This window comes from Cebus imitator, unplaced genomic scaffold, assembly GCF_001604975.1.
Source record: "Cebus imitator isolate Cc_AM_T3 unplaced genomic scaffold, Cebus_imitator-1.0 Scaffold461, whole genome shotgun sequence".
NCBI classification, from domain to species: domain Eukaryota; kingdom Metazoa; phylum Chordata; class Mammalia; order Primates; family Cebidae; genus Cebus; species Cebus imitator.
The window spans coordinates 1,330,092-1,350,061 of record NW_016107776.1 but is presented as its reverse complement, the minus strand read 5'-3'; the positions used below and the strand labels follow the sequence as shown (position 1 = coordinate 1,350,061).

General features: G+C 51.4%; 1 protein-coding gene across 1 annotated transcript in view; it reads left to right on the top strand.

The window, feature by feature from the left end:
- The window catches only part of GAB4 (GRB2 associated binding protein family member 4), a 40,064-nt gene extending 22,491 nt beyond the window's left edge, over positions 1-17,573 (top strand). The window contains 7 exon segments of the mRNA XM_017512031.1: positions 7,520-7,770; positions 9,918-10,003; positions 11,593-11,857; positions 12,662-12,752; positions 13,065-13,161; positions 14,164-14,268; positions 15,108-17,573. Coding sequence (XP_017367520.1) covers positions 7,520-7,770; positions 9,918-10,003; positions 11,593-11,857; positions 12,662-12,752; positions 13,065-13,161; positions 14,164-14,268; positions 15,108-15,251 — 1,039 coding nt within the window. The 3' untranslated portion in view covers positions 15,252-17,573.
- The last annotated feature ends 2,397 nt before the right edge of the window (positions 17,574-19,970 follow it).

Sequence of the window (19,970 nt, the reverse complement as noted above, 5' to 3'; positions counted from 1 at the left end):
AGAGAGACTAATTGACTTCGTCTCTGCCTATTTGAATACACTTCATTTATTTCTTTTGCCTGATTGCTCTGGCCAGAACTTCCAACACCATATTGAATAGGAGTGGTGAGAGAGTGCATTCTGGCCTTGTGCCAGTTTTCAAAAGGAATGCTTCTAGCTTTTGCCCATTCAGTATGATATTGGCTGTGGGTTTGTCCTAAGTAGCTCTTATTATTTTGAGATACATTCCATCAGTACCCAGCTTATTGAGAGTTTTTAGCATGAAACGGTGTTGAATTTTATTGAAGGCCTTTTCTACATCTACTGAGATAATCATGTGGTTTTTGTCATTGGTTCTGTTTATGTGTTGGATTACGATTATTGATTTGTGCATGTTGAACGAGCCTTGCATCCCACAGATGAAGCTGACTTGATTATGGTGGATAAGCTTTTTGATGTGATGCTGGATTCAGTTTGCCAGTATTTTATTGGAGATTTTCACATCGATGTTCATCAGGGATATTGGCCTGAAATTTTCTTTTTTTGTGTGTGTCTCTGCCAGGTTTTGGTATCAGGATGATGCTGGCCTCATAAAATGAGTTAGGGAGGAGTCCCCCTTTTTCTTTTGTTTGGAATATTTTCAGAAGAAATTGTACTAGCTCCTCTTTGTACCTCTGGTAGAATTCGGCTATGAATCCATCTGGTCCTGGGCATTTTTTGGTTGGTAGGCTATTAATTACTGCCTCAATTTCAGAACTTGTGATTGGTCTATTCAGGGATTTTACTTCTTTCTGGTTTAGTCTTGGGAGGTGTATGTGTCCAGGAATTTATCCATTTCTTCTAGATTTTCTAGTTTATTTGTGTAGAGGTGTTTATAGGATTCTCTGATGGTAGTCTGTATTTCTGCGGGATCAGTGGTGATATCCTTTTTATCATTTTTTATTGTGTCTGTTAGATTCTTCTCTCTTTTCTTCTTTATTGATATGGCTAGTGGTCTAGCTCTTTTGTTAATCTTTTCAAAAAGCCAGCTCCTGGATTCATTGATTTTTTGAAGGGTTTTTCATGTCTCTACGTCTTTCAGTTCTGCTCTAGTCTTAGTTATTTCTTGTCTTCTGCTAGCTTTTGAATTTGTTTGCTCCTGCTTTTCTAGTTCTTTTAATTGTGATGTTAGGGTATTGATTTTGGATTTTTCACACTTTCTCCTGTGGGCATTTAGTGCTATAAATTTCCCTCTGCTTTAGCTGTATCCCAGAGGTTCTGTTACATTGTATCTTTGTTCTCATTGGTTTCAAAGAACATCTTTATTTCTGCCTTCATTTCATTATTTATCCAGTAGTCATTCAGGAGCAAGTTGTTCAGTGTCCATGTAGTTGTGCAGTTTTCAGTGAGTTCGTTAATCCTGAGTTCTAATTTGATTGCACTGTGGTCTGAGAGACTGTTTGTTTGATTTTTGTTCTTTTGCATTTGCTGAGGAGTGTTTTACTTCAAATTATGTGGTCAATTTTAGAATTGATGTATTCAAATTAGAATTGCTGAGAAGTATGTATATTCTGTTGATTTAGGGTGGAGAGTTCTGTAGATGTCTATTAGGATGCTTGGTCCAGAGCTGAGTTCAAGTCCTGAATATCCTTGTTAATTTTCATTCTCATTAATCCGTCTAATGTTGACAGTGGGGTGTTAAAGTCTCCCAGTATTATTGTGTGGGAGTCTAAGTCTCTTCATACATCTCTAAGAAGTTGCTTTATGAATCTGGGTGCTCCTGTGTTGGAGCATATATATTTAGGATATTTAGCTCTTGTAGCATTGATCCTTTACCGTTATGTAATGCCCTTTTTTGTCTTTTTTTATCTTTGTTGCTTTAAAGTCTATTTTATCAGAGACTCAGATTGCAACCTCTGCTTTTTTTTTCTCTTTCAATTTGCTTGGTAAGTATTCCTCCATCGCTTTATTTTGAGCCTATATGTGTCTTTGCACATGAGATGGGTTTCCTGAATACAGCACAATGAAGGGTCTTCACCCTATCCAATTTTCCTGTCTGTGTCTTTTAATTGGGGCATTTAGCCCATTTACATTTAGGGTTAATATTGTTATGTGTGAATTTGGTCCTATCATTATGATGCTAGCTGGTTATTTTCCACATTAGTTGATGCAGTGTCTTCATAGTATCATCAGTCTTTATATTTTGGTGTGTTTTTGCAGTGGCTGGTACTCGGTTTTCCTTTTCATATGTAGTGCTTCCTTGAGCTCTTGTAAGGCAGGCCTGGTGGTGACAGAATCTCTCAGTATCTGCTTGTCTGTAAAGGATTTTATTTCTCCTTCACTTATGAAGCTTTGTTTGGCTGGATGTAAAATTCTGGGTTGAAAATTCTTTTTTTTTTTAAATGTTGAGTATGGCCCCCACTCTTTTTCTGGCTTGTAGGGTTTCTGCAGAGATGTCTGCTGTTAGCCTGATGGGCTTCCCTTTGTGGGTAACCCAACTGTTCTCTCTGGCTACCCTTAGCATTTTTTTCTTCATTTCAATCTTGGTGAATCTGATGATTATGTGTCCTGGGGTTGCTCTTCTCGAGGAGTATCTTTGTTGTGTTCTCTGTATTTTCTAAATTTGAATGTCGCCCTGTCTTTCTAGGTTGGGGAAGTTCTCCTGGATAATATCCAGAAATGTGTTTTCCAACTTGGTTCCATTCTCCCTGTCACTTTCAGGTATACCAATCAAATGTAGGTTTGGTCTTTTCACATAGTCCATATTTCTTGGAGGCTTTGTTTGTTCTTTTTCATTCTTTTTTCTCTAATCTTGTCTTCACACTTTATTTCATTAAGTTGCTCTTCGGTCTTTGATATCCTTTCTTTCGCTTGATCGATTTGTGTCTTAAGACTTGTATATGTTTCACGAAGTTCTCATCAGCCAGCCACCATCATTTAGATTTGTAAGGCCTTTATTTACTTAAATGTCGTGACCAAGTGCAAAAGGAAGTGGCTGCAAAAACTAGGAAACCGTTTTTGAAAGTCAGGGAGGAGATCTGGGTTGATATTGACACCAAAGAATGTGCAGGAGGTGGTGTGACAGCCCCACACGCTCCTAATCTCTGTCTAGCTGAAAGCCTAGGATGGGAGGGCAGGTGCACTGAGCTGCTGGCTGGAGCGCGTGTTTCCTCCAGAACTGTTTGCAGCCTCCAGGAAGCACCCTGCACACTTGTGCTTTAGTGTCCCCCTGTACCTACTTGGCCACTTACTGCTTTCCTCATCTGCTATGCAGGGATAACACATGTCTCTCAGATCTATTAGGAAAATGTTAAGTGCCATCACATGTCATGTGCCTGACACAGGGTCTTACCTGTTTCATGAGGTTTCTGTCAGCCTGCAGCCCTGGAAGAAAAGCCTGTCTTCAAATCCACTGTTCCCAGGTATCCATCCAACAAAAGCAATGCAGGACGTCATAGTAATGCTGCCCGCGTGCGAGTGTGTAATGGGGTCCCCAGGACCTCTGAGTCCACACAATTCTCCTCCTGATTCTTGCCCAAGGGAAGCACACTGCAGCAGGGATTGAGGAGGGTGTCCAGAGCCCTGGGTGCTTGCACGGTGCTCCTGTTCTTTGAGTAGGTAATTGGGCATGTTGGCTTCCCTTGATTACCTTTTACCTGATGCCTAAAGCGATGATTAGTCCCACTCAAAATGCATCAGTGTCATCTACCATAAGCTAGGCATAATTCCAGGGCACAGAATGTGGCCCTCTGCTGTCTTGGAGGACACGGCCAGCTAGGAGTAGAGAGACACAGACCCAGGAACCAACAAAAGGCAGAGCAAGGTCCATGTTCTGATAGGGGCCCATGTGCTGTGGGAACGGGGAAGAAGAGCACAGGGTCTGGTGAGACTGGGGAGGCTCACACCCTGAGAACACATACAAGATGGCAGGAGTTCAGGTCCTGATGGGAGCCCAGGTGCTGTGGGGGCACAGAGGAAGGTGTGCTTCAAATGGGAGGGGAATTAAGGACCAGTAATTCTTTTGTAGATGGAAAGCCTTCTTTTGGACTTGGTGTAACATTTTGATGCCTTAGAGAAGCATTCCAGGGCGGCGAGTCATGCAAGCCTAGGGATGGAGTTTAGACCATGTGGGACATGCTCCGGGGTGAGTAGTATCCGAGCTGGAGCAGGACCTGGGGCAGGTGGATGCTGGGACATAAGAACTTGGGTTTTAAGGAGAAAGGGTTTGGATCTGCTGGCTCAAAGGGTTCAGGCCAAGCTGAGGAAATAAGTGTGGCAGCACCCAACTTTTCCTTATGTAGCTTTGTATTTATTTGCTTGTTCCTTCAGCAAACATTTGTTCATTACTTACTATGTGACAAGCACTAACCTGAGTGCTGAGGAAAGAAAGATGAGCAAGACAGGGCTTCCTTCCTCAGGAAAATCACAGTCCGGTGGAGGAGATAAGTAACATGGACTGTGATGCAGATAGCAGCTTGCCGCCTGCTCCGAGAGCGGTTATGCAGGTGATTGGTAATGCTTGGTGGTAGAGGGTCTAAGAGATGCTTTAAAAAATGTGCCTTTTGAGCTGAGTTTGAAGGATAAATGGAGTAGGAGCTTTCCAGGGACCGCTGACAACAGGACAAAGCCTAGAAATGTCACTGAGAGGAGCACACTGGGGACACAGTGACATCTGGTGTGAGTGGATCCTCGGTGGGAAGGGGAGCTAGGGAGAAAAGACTGGAGAGAAGGGATGGAATAAAGCCGGGAGCTCGGGCTTTATCCTAAAGGCTCTGTGACAGCGATGACGATGTTTAAGCTGGGAGGTTAGGAAGTAAATGGCAGGATAAAGAGGCCTGGAGAGGCCCTGGGAAGATGAGAGGGAGACTTGTTATGAGACCTTTCGTGGTCCAGTAGAAGGATCGGGAGGAAATGGGTAGGGCGGGCTCATTAGGGCTGACTGGTGAGTGAGTGAGAAGTCATGTGTGGGTAACTCCCAGGTTTCGGGATTGAGAGACTGGTGCCATTCCCAAGACAAGAGAGTCAGGAGAAATAGATTTGGATGATGGGTGTATTCTGAATATGCGTGAGATTACCACAGGACGCCTGAGGTGCTTTCCCCCATTCCATCCCTAACTTGACATCCTTCCGAAGCTCCTGATCCCTTCAGTGCTGGCCTGGCCTCTCCACTGTCATCTCTCAGCCTGAGCCGCTTGCAGCCTCTTGAACTGCCAGGCTGTGGTCTGCATCTTGCTGCTTCCAAGTGGAGCAGCTTTTCCCTTCTCTCATCTTTAGTCTGGCCAGCTGCTGCTGAGCCTTCCAGGCTCACTGAGATGGAAGGCTTTGCGGAAGGCTTTTCCTTTTCAACCACTACCAGGGAGGGCTCATCCACATCGGTCTGCAGCCCTGTGTTCATCCTGCCTGATTGTGGTGGTGTGCGTGCAAGACACCTCCACTGCTGTGACACCCGCCCTGTAGGGCAGATGGCATCTGTGTCCACTGTGCCTGGCCCAGATGGAAAGTGGGGCAGGAGCAAACATCACAGGAGCAAATCCAGGTAGGACATCCACCAGAGAGCCGGAAACTTCAAAAGACCAAAGACAAGGCACCAAAGACAAATGTGAACACAAGGACCCCGCGTCTTCCTCCACTCTCCTGTCTGCTGGTGAACAGCATGCTCTAGTGTTCAGTTATGCAGGCCCACGCTGTTGGCTTGGTCTTGTGTGTGGAGAGGAATAGAAAGGGAGAAGGAATGCAGAGGCCCAGGAGGAAGGCTGTGAAGCTCAGTGGCCCATGAGGGCAGAGGAGGTAGCTTGGCCTGCATACCTGCTTCCCTTCATTTTGTTAAGCTTCTGAGCCAGCGGAGGCCACATCCCCCAAGGATTAGCTCCCCATGGACTGAGAGCACACTGTTGAGGCAGTTCCATAAATTGGCCTCAGAGAGCTGTGACCCACAGAAACAGTGCAAATGTGCATGTGACACATGCCTCGTTCTGGGGAGACACCCCGAGAGCTTTCGCTCAGTTTCTTAAAGATGCCTGTGGCCTTCAAGAGGCTGAGAACCAATGCTATAAGGATCCAGTCTTACTTTTTTCCACACATGAAATCCTAGGAGGAATCATAAGATAAAAGATACGGAAGAAGACCTAGATCCGTCCTTGCTCAGAACTACATCCTCCAGTTTCCCAGAGCGCCTGCACAGAACATAGAACCCAGTTTCAAAACCATTCTCGTAAAGCCAAAGGCTGTAGAGCTGCAGAGCCAGGCGGACCCTTGGAAATCAGTGTGACCTGGGTCGTGTCTGGGGCCATCAAGGAGGCACACAGAACTATCAGTGGCAGCACGGGAACCCAACACAGCTCCCTCCTCACTCACTGAGCCGCTCTTTTTACTGCTTGCTGTAGCTCCCAAAGCCTACATTTTAATTCAAAACTTTTTTCTTTTTTTCTGAGGTAGTGTCTGGCTCTGTCACCCAAGCTGGAGTGCAATAGCATGATCTCAGCTCACTGCAGCCTTGACCTCCTGGGCTCAAGCCATCCTTCCACCTCAGCCTCCCAAGAAACTGAGACTACAGGTGCACGCCACCATGCCCAGCTAATTTCTGTATTTGTGTGTGTGTGTGTGTGTGTATACACACACACACACACACACACACACATATGTATATATGTTGTNGATTTATTTTCTTTTTCCTGTCCATTTTTTCAATAGGATTTTTTTTGTTTGTTTGTTAGGTATCACACTCAGCTAATTTTTATTTTTAGTAAAGACAGGTTTTCACCGTGTTGTCCAGGCTGGTCTTGAGCTCAAGCAATCTGCCTTTCAGGGCCTCCTAAAGTGCTGGGATTATAGGTGTGAGCCACCATGCCCAGCTTCAAAACTTTTTCTATCCCAGATATAGTTGCTAAACAGGAAAGCATTTTTCAATAGATGTTTAGGTTTCGGGAGATAGATACTTTCCCCTCTAATTGCCTCTCTAACCTCCCGTAATATCTGGTAGAAAATGAATCTGTCGCTTACCTTTGAGTAGTTCCTCATAATTTACCACATTAACACCCATGAGCTGGTTTACTTCACAGGGGAACACTGAGACTCAGAGAAGAGATGACTTTCTTCCTGCTTCCTGCCACCCTCTCTCAGCCTGAGCATTCAGATATGCACATTCTGTGATACAGCAGGGAACCAGTAGTCGGTGTACCTGGTTTGCTGCTATCTGTTTTGTGGGGGTAAAACTGATCACCCTGCTAATCACAGCCATGGGGGGTGAGAGAAATAAGGTCTTGCCTTGATTGAATTAGACTCTAGATATACTAGAGTCTGATTTCTAAACAACCTGCAAAGTGAGCTTTTAATCACCATTTTGCAGATGGAGAAACTGGCATTCAGAAAAGGAAAATGGCTTGCTTAAGGCCACAATGTAGTGAAGCCCCAAACTAGACAAACCTCAGGCCTGCCCAATTCCTCGTCCTGTGTTTTCTCCGCATCGTCTCACTACCTGGGGCTGTGAGCTTGCCTGCCTGCCTCCCTGGAGCAGTCCTGACCTCCTCTCATCCCTGCCCCTTCCCATCTTTCTCTCTCTTAGGAGTGCCAGCTTCTCCCAGGGCTCTGGGGCCTCATTCCTCATGAGAAGACACACAGCCTTGCAAAATCTTGCACAGCTTAGTGGATACAGTGTCGATGGGGTCAGCGGTCACATCCATGGCTTCCATAGCCTTTCCAAGCTGAGCCAGCACAATACAGAATTCAGAGGCAGCCCCTGCAGAGCCCCCTGGAGCCTGGCTTCCCATGACCACACCAGAGGCAGCCTCACAGGATCTGAGGCAGATAATGCAGGTGTGTACCCCTTCAAGGCACCCAGCAGCACCCCGTGCCAAGAGTTTGGGGGCCACCTGGTGAACAACAGTGGTGTTCTGGGCACCCCACTCTCAGTGTATCAGATCCCTAGGACAGTCATGTTAGACAAGAACCTCTGTGCCACAGCGGTGGCCACTCCTGGGCCCATAGTCTCCCTTCCCCTGCCCAAGGCAAGTTTGGCAGAAGCATGTCAGTGGGGCAGCCCTCAGCAGAGACCTTCAGTCAGTGAAAGTAGCAGATGGTCCGTTGCTGCTGCCATCCCCAGGTGGAATACCCTCTCTGCAATGGACAACAGCCGATGTCAGCAAGGTCAGTATGAGCCCTCACTGAGTCAGAGGGCGAGGGAGGTGGAACAGGGGTCTCCCATGGCCACGGGAAACTTGGGAGCCACCTGGGTTGCTGATACTCATGGGTTGCTTGACCACTGGGTCTCCCAGCACTGGAGGCTGTTAGTAGACACCCACAGCGGCAAGACTGTGCAGACTCTGCCTCCACTAAGGGAGACAGAACATTCGTAGTTAACCACAGTATAGCACATTTTGAATTTGGTCATCATAGTGTATGCATGTATAAATCAAAGTAAAGACTTAAAATAGAAATTTAGGAGATCAGTCCAAACCAGAGCCAAACCAGTGTGGACTAAGAGACTGTTAAAATGAGATCTTTGAAATATTTTCCAGGCCGGGCGCGGTGGCTGAAGCCTGTAATCCCAGCACTTTGGGAGGCCGAGGCGGGTGGATCATGAGGTCAAGAGATCGAGACCATCCTGGTCAACATGGTGAAACCCCGTCTCTACTAAAACTACAAAAAATCAGCTGGGCATGGTGGCGCGTGCCTGTAATCCCAGCTACTCAGGAGGCTGAGGCAGGAGAATTGCCTGAACCCAGGAGGCGGAGGTTGCGGTGAGCCGAGATCGCGCCATTGCACTCCAGCCTGGGTAACAAGAGCGAAACTCCGTCTCAAAAAAAAAAAAAAAAAAAAAAAAAAAAAAAAAAAAAAATATTTTCCAACCTATACTTGGATCTCTTTATTTGAAGTCTAAACTTGTATTTCAAATATCTAGATTCTTTTGTCATTTGTTTTCTACTGAGAGTATTTTATATCTGCATATAACCTGTCCTCAATGAAAAAAAATAGATCAATATTAACTCCTTTCCTTTTGCTTCCATTTTTATACCTTGCAAAACATGTTATGCTTCCTCTTAAGCTATGAGAAGGTTTGATGGGGCAAAGCCTTGTTTTCTCCATTTTACATGAGGCCCATAGTGCGTAGGCTCATTCAGGGTTGAAAGTCAAAAGTGGTAAAGATAAGCCTCACCCTGAGGTCCTGGATCCTGGATTAGAACTCTTTGCAGTCTTTTCAGTGTTTGCGCAATTTGAGGAAGGCCCTTATGCTGTGAAACTGAGACGATAGAGACATATATAAAACAGGTTTCAGGCCGGGCGCGATGGCTCAAGCCTGTAATCCCAGCACTTTGGGAGGCCGAGGCGGGTGGATCACAAGGTCAAGAGATCGAGACCATCCTGGTCAACACGGTGAAACCCCGTCTCTACTAAAAATACAAAAAATTAGCTGGGCATGGTGGCGTGTGCCTGTAATCCCAGCTACTCAGGAGGCTGAGGCAGGAGAATTGCTTGAACCCAGGAGGCGGAGGTTGCGGTGAGCCGAGATCGCGCCATTGCACTCCAGCCTGGGTAACGAGCGAAACTCCGTCCCAAAAAAAAAAAAAAAAAAAAGACCAGGTTTCTGTCTGGAGCTCACATCTATGTATAAAATAAAATGAAACCGACATGCAGAAGTCAGTACAAGAATGCTTTACTATTCCTGGAGGTGGCAGGTGGGTGAAAGGGATGGGTGGTGGTGCTGTAGAAGTTGACGGATATGCGTGCCCTGATGGCAGATGCCCAGGAGGGACACTCTGTGGTAACACTGGAGCTGGACCTGGAAGCCCAGGAGGAGTTGTGGTAGGGAGCAGGGATGTGTTAGGGGTAACACCTTGTCATTTGGGGTTGAGAGTCCTGTCTTCTGGAGCATCAGTGAGACCCTGAGTAGCACTGGGGAGGGTGTGGGAGGCGTCAGCACATGGATCAGCAGTGATACGTTGGATTTCCTTCCTCTGTCGTAGCTTCCTTCCACGAGGACCCCCAGTGTGGTGGAGGGAGTGCAGGCCCGCCTGTCGAGTCCATGCATGAGGGAGTCAGTTCTTTCCTGGTGAGTGTGGTTTAACCAGGGGTCCCCAGGCTGACTCAGGGAGGTAAAGGTCACACTCCATGAACTAAAAGCACAAAGAGTGACAGCATCTTCCTCCTAGGAACCTGCGTAAGTTCCTGCCTCAGTTCAGAACCCTAGTTCAGTTCTAGGATAAGTGAGATGCAGGTATCCTGGTCTGGAAGAAAGTGAGTACTTAAGTAGACAGTATCACAAGGCTTACCAGCCCTGTGGGTAGCAGAGGGTGCAGAATGCTGGGGTTCTGGGTGTTCTGAGGAGGTGCTGTAACCCGTGAGGTCCCCTGGAGCAGGGATGCTTCCGTGTGAGCCTCAAGGCAAGGGCAGTACTCAGTCAGGTGAGGGGTTGGGATTCCAGGCTGCCATCTGGAAGAGGTGACCACAGTTCTCCAAGGTGTCAGACAAGCAACAAGGCCTGGCTTTAGGCCCCTTCTAAAGATGGTGGAAATTAGGTAACCAAGGGAGAGGACAGATGGGACAGAAGCTAGAGGAAGGCTCTCCCTAGGTCTGCTGCATTGCACAGCTCTGTGGCAGCTCTGCCTGCAGCTTGGTGGTCACCTAGGAGCCTGAAAGAGCCCCAGGCTCCCTGATACCTTGTCTGCTAATCACAGCCATTGGAAGAGAGTAATCTCCTTGTCTGGGGAAGTGCACCTCGCCCTACACCTCGCCATGCAGGGCCAAGACATCTGATATGATCCTTGCCTTGATCAGGGCCCGAGATGCCGACCTGCCAGTGCTGTGTCAGGGCTGCAGGTGGATGGTGCACGGCCCGCACGGCCTTCTGCCTGGGCCCAGCATCCGGAAACCCGGGTGGACCCAACCACTAAAGATGTTTGATTCTCTAGATTTGTCACAAATTGTAGTTGGATGCTACAGGTCCGGAGGGCTAAAAGGGCCCACACATCTCATTTCTTCTTGCCTCTACTCCGATTTTGTAGTCTTTCCAAGGTCGCTCTGATAGCTCCAAAGTGTAGTTAACATTCTCACAACAGAGGCAGAGGACGTAGTCACTCTGATGGTTTCCAGTTCTACACCACGCCCATGTGGCTTCAGTCAGTGGCCAGAGATAGGAACACAGAGTCGGCTCTCCCAGCTGGCAGACTGGGCTCGCCACTCTCTTGTTGCTCCCTTTAAATGGACCATCCAGGCATTTACTCCAACCTTAATTGAGTGACCCACACCCCATTCCCCAAGATACCCTGCTCATTGCCCCACTCTCTTCTCTCTCTTTGCCTGCGCTCCCTGACCTCCCAGGACCTGTTAAGAACTGAAACCTCTTCCACTTTTGCATGTGACTGTGTCATGGAACCTGCTTTAAAATCTGACCCCCGAGGCTGCCCAGAGGGGCCCCATGCACAGGGTTCCTGGCTGGAGCACTTCTGTCTGGGCCACTTCTGTCTGAGCACTTCTGTCTGGGCCATTGGTGGCTGCTGAAGACAATAGTCCCCAGCCAAGGTGATCAAGGCTTTGATTCAAAATACCCAGTCATGACTTTTTTTTTTGCCTTGTCTAGAAATTCTCACTCCTCTGTTGTTCTTGGTGGTGATAGCCATTTCTTTAGCTCTCCCTCCCCAGCCAGGGAAAACACTTGTGGGCCTGTCGCACAACATTGCTTCTGGGGACAGCTGTGTGCCCATGAGCCCAGGCTCCCCGGACCTGCAGGCTGTGGAGCGAGCAGGCGATGATTCCCAGAGCACCTGCATCCCCGTGGGCCCAAGACCCGTTTGCTTTGACCTGCGCGGCTCCCCACTCACAGAGCTTTCTGTGCACCGAGACCCCAGCGAGGGACATGAGGTCCAGCCGCCCCCTGTCAACCGCAGCCTCAAGCCTAACCAGAAAGGTAAGTCTCCCCATTCCATCTCCTGACAATGTCCAGAGACTCTGCATTCACCTCGGGGTCCGGTAGATCCTGGATGTGGAATGTCTGACTTTGGTAAGTCATGTGAATTCTCTGAGCCTGTTTTCTTCTCTGTGAAACGGAGATAGTAACTCCTGCTTCCTGGGTTTGTTTGGAAGGAGAGTGTCTGGGACAGTGGCCCAGGCCACTGAAGTTTGGCCTGTGCCTACCACATGTAGACCAGGAAGAAGAGCTAGAGGTCAGGTTCCACGCTGCCACCTCCCCCTGTGGCCTCGGGCCAGCAAAGGGTTCAGGGGAGGAGTGGGATAACTGGGTGGGGATCAGCCTTGTGGGTCTGGCCACAGGGAACCAGACCTCAGTGAGTGGTGCTGGGGCCTCAGCACCTCACGGCGTCCACCTCCTTCCCCGGTGGGCTACACAGCCCTGTCCAGGGCAAGCAGGGGCAGGCATGGGGACCAAATCCATTTCAAACGTTGCATCTGATTTTTATATTAAGTCAAATTTAGGCAGAAAAATCTGTTGTCAGACTATGTGTCCCCATTTTGGATTCTGAAAATACAGGGGCCATAGAGACAGTGGGAGGAACATATGATCTGGAATCTGAGAACAGGACTCTAAGGCCCTTCAGAATGGCCCAGCTGATAGAGCCTTGTCAAGCCTCAACCCCCCACACACAGCTGGGTGGACAGCAAGGGCTTTTCTAAGCACACATGGGCCTTGAAGCAAAGTGAACATGGGTGTGAAGGCATCACTGGCTGATGACTGAAGGTTCTTTTCCTGCTCCAGCAAACCCAACACCGCCCAACCGGAGAAACAACAGGGTCATCAATGAGCTCTCCTTCAAGTCACCTGTCACAGAGCCCTGGTCTAGGGCCAGGTGAGTGTCTGTCAGTGGAAACAGGAGCTTGGGGCCACCGGGCTGGTGGAGGAGTGAGTGGGATGGTCGTTGGCGGGTGGTCAGGATAAATGGATGCCGACATTAATGTGGAGTTAGCTGACCCTGTCCCCATCTAATGGAGACAGGATCATCAGTAAAGGGGGAATTATGATTCCCGCCTCTATCAGTTCTTGATCTGGTAACAGAGGGTGAGGTATGGATGCTTGGGGTCAGGGCGCAGCAGGAGGCTGGAGCCCTGACAGCTGTCCTGAGACCGCCCAGGATATACTCCTTGTCTTTTTCCTGCAGCAGCCACACCTTTGACTCCAGCTCCTCCCAACACCCCATCTCCACGCAGGGCATCACCAGCGCAGACTCAGGAGACAGCGGAGAGAGATACGTTTTCCTGGTGAGTCCTTGCGGGTCACTGTAAGGCTCCTGAGAGTCCCTTGGGACCCACACTCACGTCCCCACTTCCCAGCTTAGCTATCCCAGCTGACTAACCCCAGCCCAGTGGGGTAAGATTTGGTCTCCTGCTGCAAACCCTCACTGAAGCACAGGTCTATCAAGCAGTCATCAGAGTTAGGAAGATGATGGTCTCTCCTCGAGGGGGTCTGAGACTTGAAGAGCAGAGGCAGCCTATGTCTCCCTCATGATGGTGACACAGGTGGTGTCACTTGGTGTCATAGGGCCCTGCCCTGGAAGAGGCAGAGCTGGAGGGTCTGCTTGGCTGTAGGGAGACACATATGTGCATTCCTCATCGAGGTGAGGGCTGTGAGAGCCGTGGAGATGCAGGTGGAGCACAAGACCCCCTTAGATTGGCACTAAAGAGGGCATCGTGGCCAGCACTTGATAGTTGCTGCGTAGATATTGGAAGAATGAGCCAGCCAGCCAGCAAAGCAGCCATGACCCAGAGCCCAGGACTGCCGCCTTTCTCACCAGAGCCAGATTTCAGGAGCGTCCCAGCAAGATGGAACGTCCCAGCAAGGTGGAATGTCCCAGCAAGGTGGCAGCCTTCTAGAGAGGAGGCTGGGGGAGCCAGGACCTGGCGTGTCTCCTGCAGAGCTGCCAAGGGAGCAGGCACCATGCAGCCTGGGGTGGTGGGCGCTGCTGAACTCTGGGAACTGGAGGGGAAGGCAGCTGCTTCATGAGATGGCCCCACTCTGGGCCATGGGTGGGAGTTTCAGAGGACGGAGTGGGTGCAGCATCCAGTGTGTGAAGGAGAGGTGCAGTAGTAACGCCTGCCTCGCAGGACTGCTGAGAGGGTTTGAATGAGCAGGGATTGTCCCAGTGCGTGGCTCAGAGTAGGATCCAGTGAGTGTGCAGCTATGCCCACAGGTGTGTTCCAGTGGGTGCTGGGTCCGTCCATGTCCTAAACTCACCCGCAGGAGTTTCCTCCTTGTGACAACAGAACCCGGGGTCTGCATTTCCTGTTCTCGGTGGCACCAGCAGTTCAGCCCTGGCGAGGAGCACTGGTAGCATCCACCATGTGGCTGTGGACTTCCAGCCAAGCAAGGTGCCTGGGGTGGAGCTGGGGTCGGGCGGAGCCCTTGGGCTCTGGGGGAGAGACCGCGGGGCCATGCCTTTTAGCACCAGCAGCAGCATTTGCCCCTCCCAGCCCGGCCTGGCTCGTATGCTCAGTGGTGCTCCGGTCTGGATCTTGGGGCTCCTGTTCCTTCCCTCTCAGCGTGGTGCCTTGATCAGTCTGCCCTGACTCCCTGTAGAGATGGACACATGACTGTGCAGAGCCCTGACCTGTGGAGGTTGCAGAATAAATCAGGAGAGACCCAGGACTCAGTTTCCTGCCTCCAGACCAAACTCTTCAGTGAGAACTCACTGTGTGGGAGGTCCCAGAGCCCAGCCATTGATGCCGGGCCTCAGAAGGAACTTCTGGGCCCAGGAAAGCCTCTCGAGGAAGCACATGTAGCCAGCCTGTCTAGACGGCAGGGTGGGGAGCCCCACCTCTGCACATTGACCCCCTTGGGGAGATAGGACTCACCTAGGGTTCCCCCGGAAAGGCCTGGGCTGGTGCTTGTTGGCACCTGGGAAATTTCCTGCCCTGGATGGATGAGTGGGTCGAGGGGAAGGCCTTGGCCAATCCTCAGGCCAGAGAAGGGCCTGGCTCTTCCTGCGACCTGGGAGATGAGAAGCGCTGGCAGTGCTGTGGCATCTAGCAGGAGGTGAGGTTAGCCTGGAGTTGAGGCTTTAAAGCCCAAGACCCCTCAGGCTGCTGAGAGCAGGAGGTGGAGGCTCCTCTTCCCTGAGAAAGTTCGGGAGAGCCCACTCCTCGGCCTGCCCCTCCTCACCAGGAACTCACAGACACTCCCATTTGCACTTCCACTCTGTGTCCCTCAGTTATCCATAAGCTCTGTCGCATCCGGCAAGAAGGCGGAATATGTCCAGGTGGATCTGGAGAAGACCCAGGCCCTGCAGAAGACCATGCATGAGCAGATGTGCCTGCGGCAGTCCTTGGAGCCGCCCAGGGGCACCAAGCTGTGACTCGGGACACCGAAACCAGAGAGGGGCCAGGGCAGTGCTAGTCCTCCACACTCTAAAGCTCTCTGATGTCAGGGACCCCATCCCTTACCGAGAGCGGAGGCCTGATCAAGGTACATTTTCTGCCTGGTTGGGACCCACCTGTGCCTTTGGCTGGCCATGGGCTCCACCTTTACTCCCTTGCTAGGACCAGTTCCCAGCAAGCACCCTCCGTCTCTTCCTGCCCCTCAGACCCGGGCTACCAACAGGTTCCACACTCACACACGCTCCCAGTTCTCAGCCTCTTCCTTCCAGCCTTTGGGCTGTTCCCCCCAATGCTGGAACATGAGGAGCCACCATGCTGGTCCTGGGAGCCAAGGTCCGCAGGCCACAGTGGACATGGACCTTTTCAGCCCTGGCATTTTTTGGTCAGGGGAGAGGCAAGGCCATCAAACATTGGAAAACTTGAGAAGGAAAGTGAAAGGTGGTCTTGAGAAGCAAAGGAGTTAGGTCCTTAGACCCAGAAGGGCAGCTGAAGCCTGCAGGGGCTCCCACTTCAGGCTGAGGCCAGAGTACAGCGGCTGCTCCGGTCTGGAAGAGGCAGAGAGGGAAGGGCAGAAGGAAGGGAGAGCAGGAGGATGGGCAGCCGAAAGCCACAAGGAGCAGGACGGGAGCTCCAGAGACTGGGGTGACAAGGACCGGGGTCAGGGTCCCAGAAATCTGGTGATGCCCCTTGGAGGGCCCTTTGCCTGCTTAAGAAGGCTTGGTTGGAGCTGGGCAAAGCAGCAACTGATGGGGGGATACCTGCAGGGTGAGGCGTGGGATGTGAGAGGGAGGGAGGGAAAGAACGTGCAGATAGCGGTGGCACAGGGCTGAGGGGGTCCTGGGACAGGGGCCCAACGCAGGGCCCAGGACTCTGCAGTGCAGGTGGTGCAGCATGTGACTTTGTGAAGGGGCAGAGTAGTGGGGAGGGCACAGAGGGAACCCATGGAAGGCAGGGCCAGGGAGTCGGCCAGGAGAAGTAGGGAAATGTGGCCGGGATCTGGGGGAGTGCCAGAAGTGATGAATGGGATACAGGAGCAGAAAGTGAAGGGGTCCGCTGTGCACGGGAGCAGTGTGAGGCCCCCTGGAGGGCGTGGGACGCGGGTGGAGCCCGCAGGGAGGATGACCTGGGGTGGGGCTGGGGTTGTGCCAGGCCCAGTGTTTCCTTCACTTTGCCCTCTTCCCTGGCATTCCAGTGCCACACTGGACTCATTGGCTCTGCGGCCAGAAGCCAGTCTCCTCCTCCTGTGACTTGAGAGAGCCTCAGATCCCAGGCTCAGAAGGTAGGGCCCCACCCAGGGCTTTGTGTGCTAAGGTTCAGGTATGGGTCGGAATTTTTTATATTGAAGGTTTTTGACCAAAATTTCTAAGAGTTTCAGAGTGAACAGGGCAGTCCAGACCCTTCTACCCTGGGGTGAATAGACTTTCCTCCTCCAAAAACGTGACTGCCCACAGGGTTTGATGGAGGCGGCCTCCACATCCTGTCAGCGCCTGTGAGCACCACACCTCACCAGACCAGGGGCCTGGCCGGCTTCTGGGAATTCAGCCCTCAGCAGGGGTCCTCTCCTCGGTAGCTCAAAGGCTCAGGTGGCAGGGCCCCAGGCTTAGGTAGTGAGGACACAGGGAATCTATCAGACCTTTGCCCAAACTTGACAGGGTCACATCAGTGAGGGAAAGGACAAGGACACAGACAGTGGTGATGGCCAAGATGGGCTGACTGCTGCCAATGGTGAAGACTCCTTCTCAGGGAGTGGGGCAGGGAGAGTGGTTTTCAGGACAAGGGGTGCCTGAGTTAGGCTGGAGAGGAGGTTAGGTCAGATTTTTACAGGGAAGGAGGGCACGGCCAGGGTACAGTGGAGGAAGGAAGGACAGACTGGAAGAGCCTTGGGCTGAGGGGACAGAGGGCCTCTGGAGTGCAGGTGCAGCTGTTCAGAACTGCAGGGGCCGGGCCTCTGTGCTCCCACAGGTGGAGTGGTAATGGCTGCATGGCCACACTGGGCAGGGTGTGTAGGGTGGTGGCTTACTGGCCCATCCCTGACTGTGTCCCCGTAAGTCCCTCCAGGTGGTCTCACACAGCGAAGCTCTTAATGGCATCCCCTGTCCTTAGCTGACTACAGTGGGGCCTGGTATTGATCTCAACTCCCAGCCCAGTCCCCTTCCCTGTTGACTGCAGGCTGCTGGGAAAATCCTGTGTGTTCTGAGTGTGCGTCGTGTACATGAACCTGGTGGAGGCTTCAGAGACAGGCGTTCAAGTCCCATCTCCAGAAAGGTTCCTTCCTGCTCTGGGTTCCTGTCACCACCAAAACAGGCTTGTGAGCAGAGCTCTGCTCGCAATAGGCCAGTGTCTTCTTGTCCTTGCTTCTACCTCCATCCCTACCTCAGGGTGAAAGTAGGGGTGGACATGGACGGAGGGACAAGGGAAGAGGACGCTGGCCTATTGCGAGCAGAGCCCTGCTCACAAGCCCAGACGCCAGCTGTGTCCAGCATGTACCCAGCCATTTACCCACTGTCCCAGAAGGAAAAGTCAACTCAGCTTAGTACAGGGGCCCTTGGACCTATCATGAGGTCAAAGTCCACCTCCCCTGGTGGCCTGGCCAGGACCAAGACCCCAAAGGGGGACACCTCAGGTAGTGGACCTTGCTTTCCTATCTGTGGAATGCGTGGTTGGATTCGATGTTTTCTGGCCCCTTCCTGAGCTGAAGCTCTGCAGGTCTGAAGGGGAGCTCCCTGCTGTTACTTCTCTCTGGAGGCTCCGCATCACCAGGGATGAGCAGCACCAGCGCACTGGCCAATTAGCCAGTCCCTTCCTAGCTTGATTTGGGCAACTTCTTCATTTCAGACCATTAATATCGACCCCATTCCTAGGGCAGAAGCACAACCCCCTGGTATGGGAACGTACGCTCAGCTGCAGTCTGCCTTGTGGCCTTTAAACCTGCTGTGGGGCTGTCATCTCAGCCCCAGGCAATGGCGCAGCACCACCTATATGACTGTGACCCCTAGGGAGATGCAGGACAGGGAAGTGAGTGCTTCCTTCCTGGGCCTGGGCCTTCATCTGGGAAGTGTGGGGAGGGGAGGCAGACCTGCAGAGCTCTAAGGGCATCCTGGGATGCACCAAGCCCCTGGGGCCTGAGATGATGGCCAGCTGCCCACAGAGGGCCTGCTGCAGAGTCAGGCAGGCACGTCTAGTCCGGCGGTGTGTGTCCATGTGTATTTTTTGCCTACTTGTATCTTGCTGTTTAGAATCATTTTGCACAGAGTGTTTGGTTTCTCAGGAAGAGAAAATGGGTGAGAACTCGCTCTTAAGTTCTTGGCTTGGTACCATTTAAAACTGACATTTCGTTTTTCAAATCACGGTTGGTGTTTAATCACTGTAGTTATTGATTTTCCTTTAAAACTTTTGTTATGTGTATTTACCTTGTGAGCAGACCTGGGGGTGACAGGAGCGTGCTAAGTGGCTGTCGTTTCTGCTGTGGCCACTGGACGGGCCTTGTGCTGGCAGGCGCCTTCGTGCTGAGGCGCTGGAGCAGGACAGCAGTGAGGTGCATGAGGAATGCAGCCGCGCTCACTCATCTCCCCCCTTGGGGCGAGCCTGAGCACCTGGCTGCACTGTGCAAGCACACACACACTGTCAATAAGAAACCCATTTCAGAATCATTTCTCCAATGATCCAGGAAGGCCACTGTGCCAGTCTGTTCATTTCATCTTAAACAGAATAGGTACCTTTCCTGGCTAAGAGAGAAAATAAATTCTGTCACAGAATCTGTTTTCCTATCTATAAACTGGACATTGTGCCAGCATCTGCCAGTCTGTCTTTCTTAGAAGGGAGTCTAGAGGTGGGTTCTGAGAGGGCCTCATCTGTGTCCACGTCCACAGGTCCCTGAGGTCTGACATCCCATAACTCCCCATACCCACTGCACAAGTGGGCAGCCCTTGAGGTCCCTGGTGCCTTCCCACCTTCCATGTTCTCCCAAGGGGCACTGCAGGCGTGGTGCTTGGTGACCCTGTGGTAAGGGCTGCTCCCAGGCCCCATACATGCTGTTCTCTGCTTCAACTCCAGGATGGGGTGGGGCCCAGGAAAGGAGCTGGGCCTGAGTGGGCAACCTATGGTGAGGGCTGGTACTGGGCTCTGTGAGTGTGGCTGCTCCTGTGCATTTCTCTAGCTCCAGGACGGGATGGTGCCTGTGGGAAGGAGCTAGGTGTAGGCATGGTGGATGCACCACGGCCCTGTGGTGAGGGCTGGTCCTGGGCCCTGCCAGTGTGGCTGCTCATGTGCTCCTCTCCAGCTCCTGGATGGGATGATGCCCATGGGAAGGAGATGGGTTCGGACTCCGGAGAAGCAGGGGGCTGCCTCCCAGCTAGCCCTGACCCATGCCAAGTCCAGCTCTGGAGATGTGACAACTCCCTTTCAACCTCCCAGCTTCTCAGATCAAAGAAAGGAATGTGGCATCTGTAACAGGTGTTTGCAGGCAGTCCAGATTTCTTGGGTCTGAAACATCTCTAGCTATTTGGGTTCCAGGTGCACCTGAGAGGCGAGTCCCCTCCACAGTATTCCCCTCAGCCCCCCACCCTGTGTACCCTTCCTCCCTCTTCCATTCCATTCTCTAGGTCCTCCTAGCCTCGGCACTACGCAAGTCCTTCAGCACACAGGACTCTCACTCCATGCTGTATCTCAAGTGATGGGGACAGGGGTGTGTCCTCACC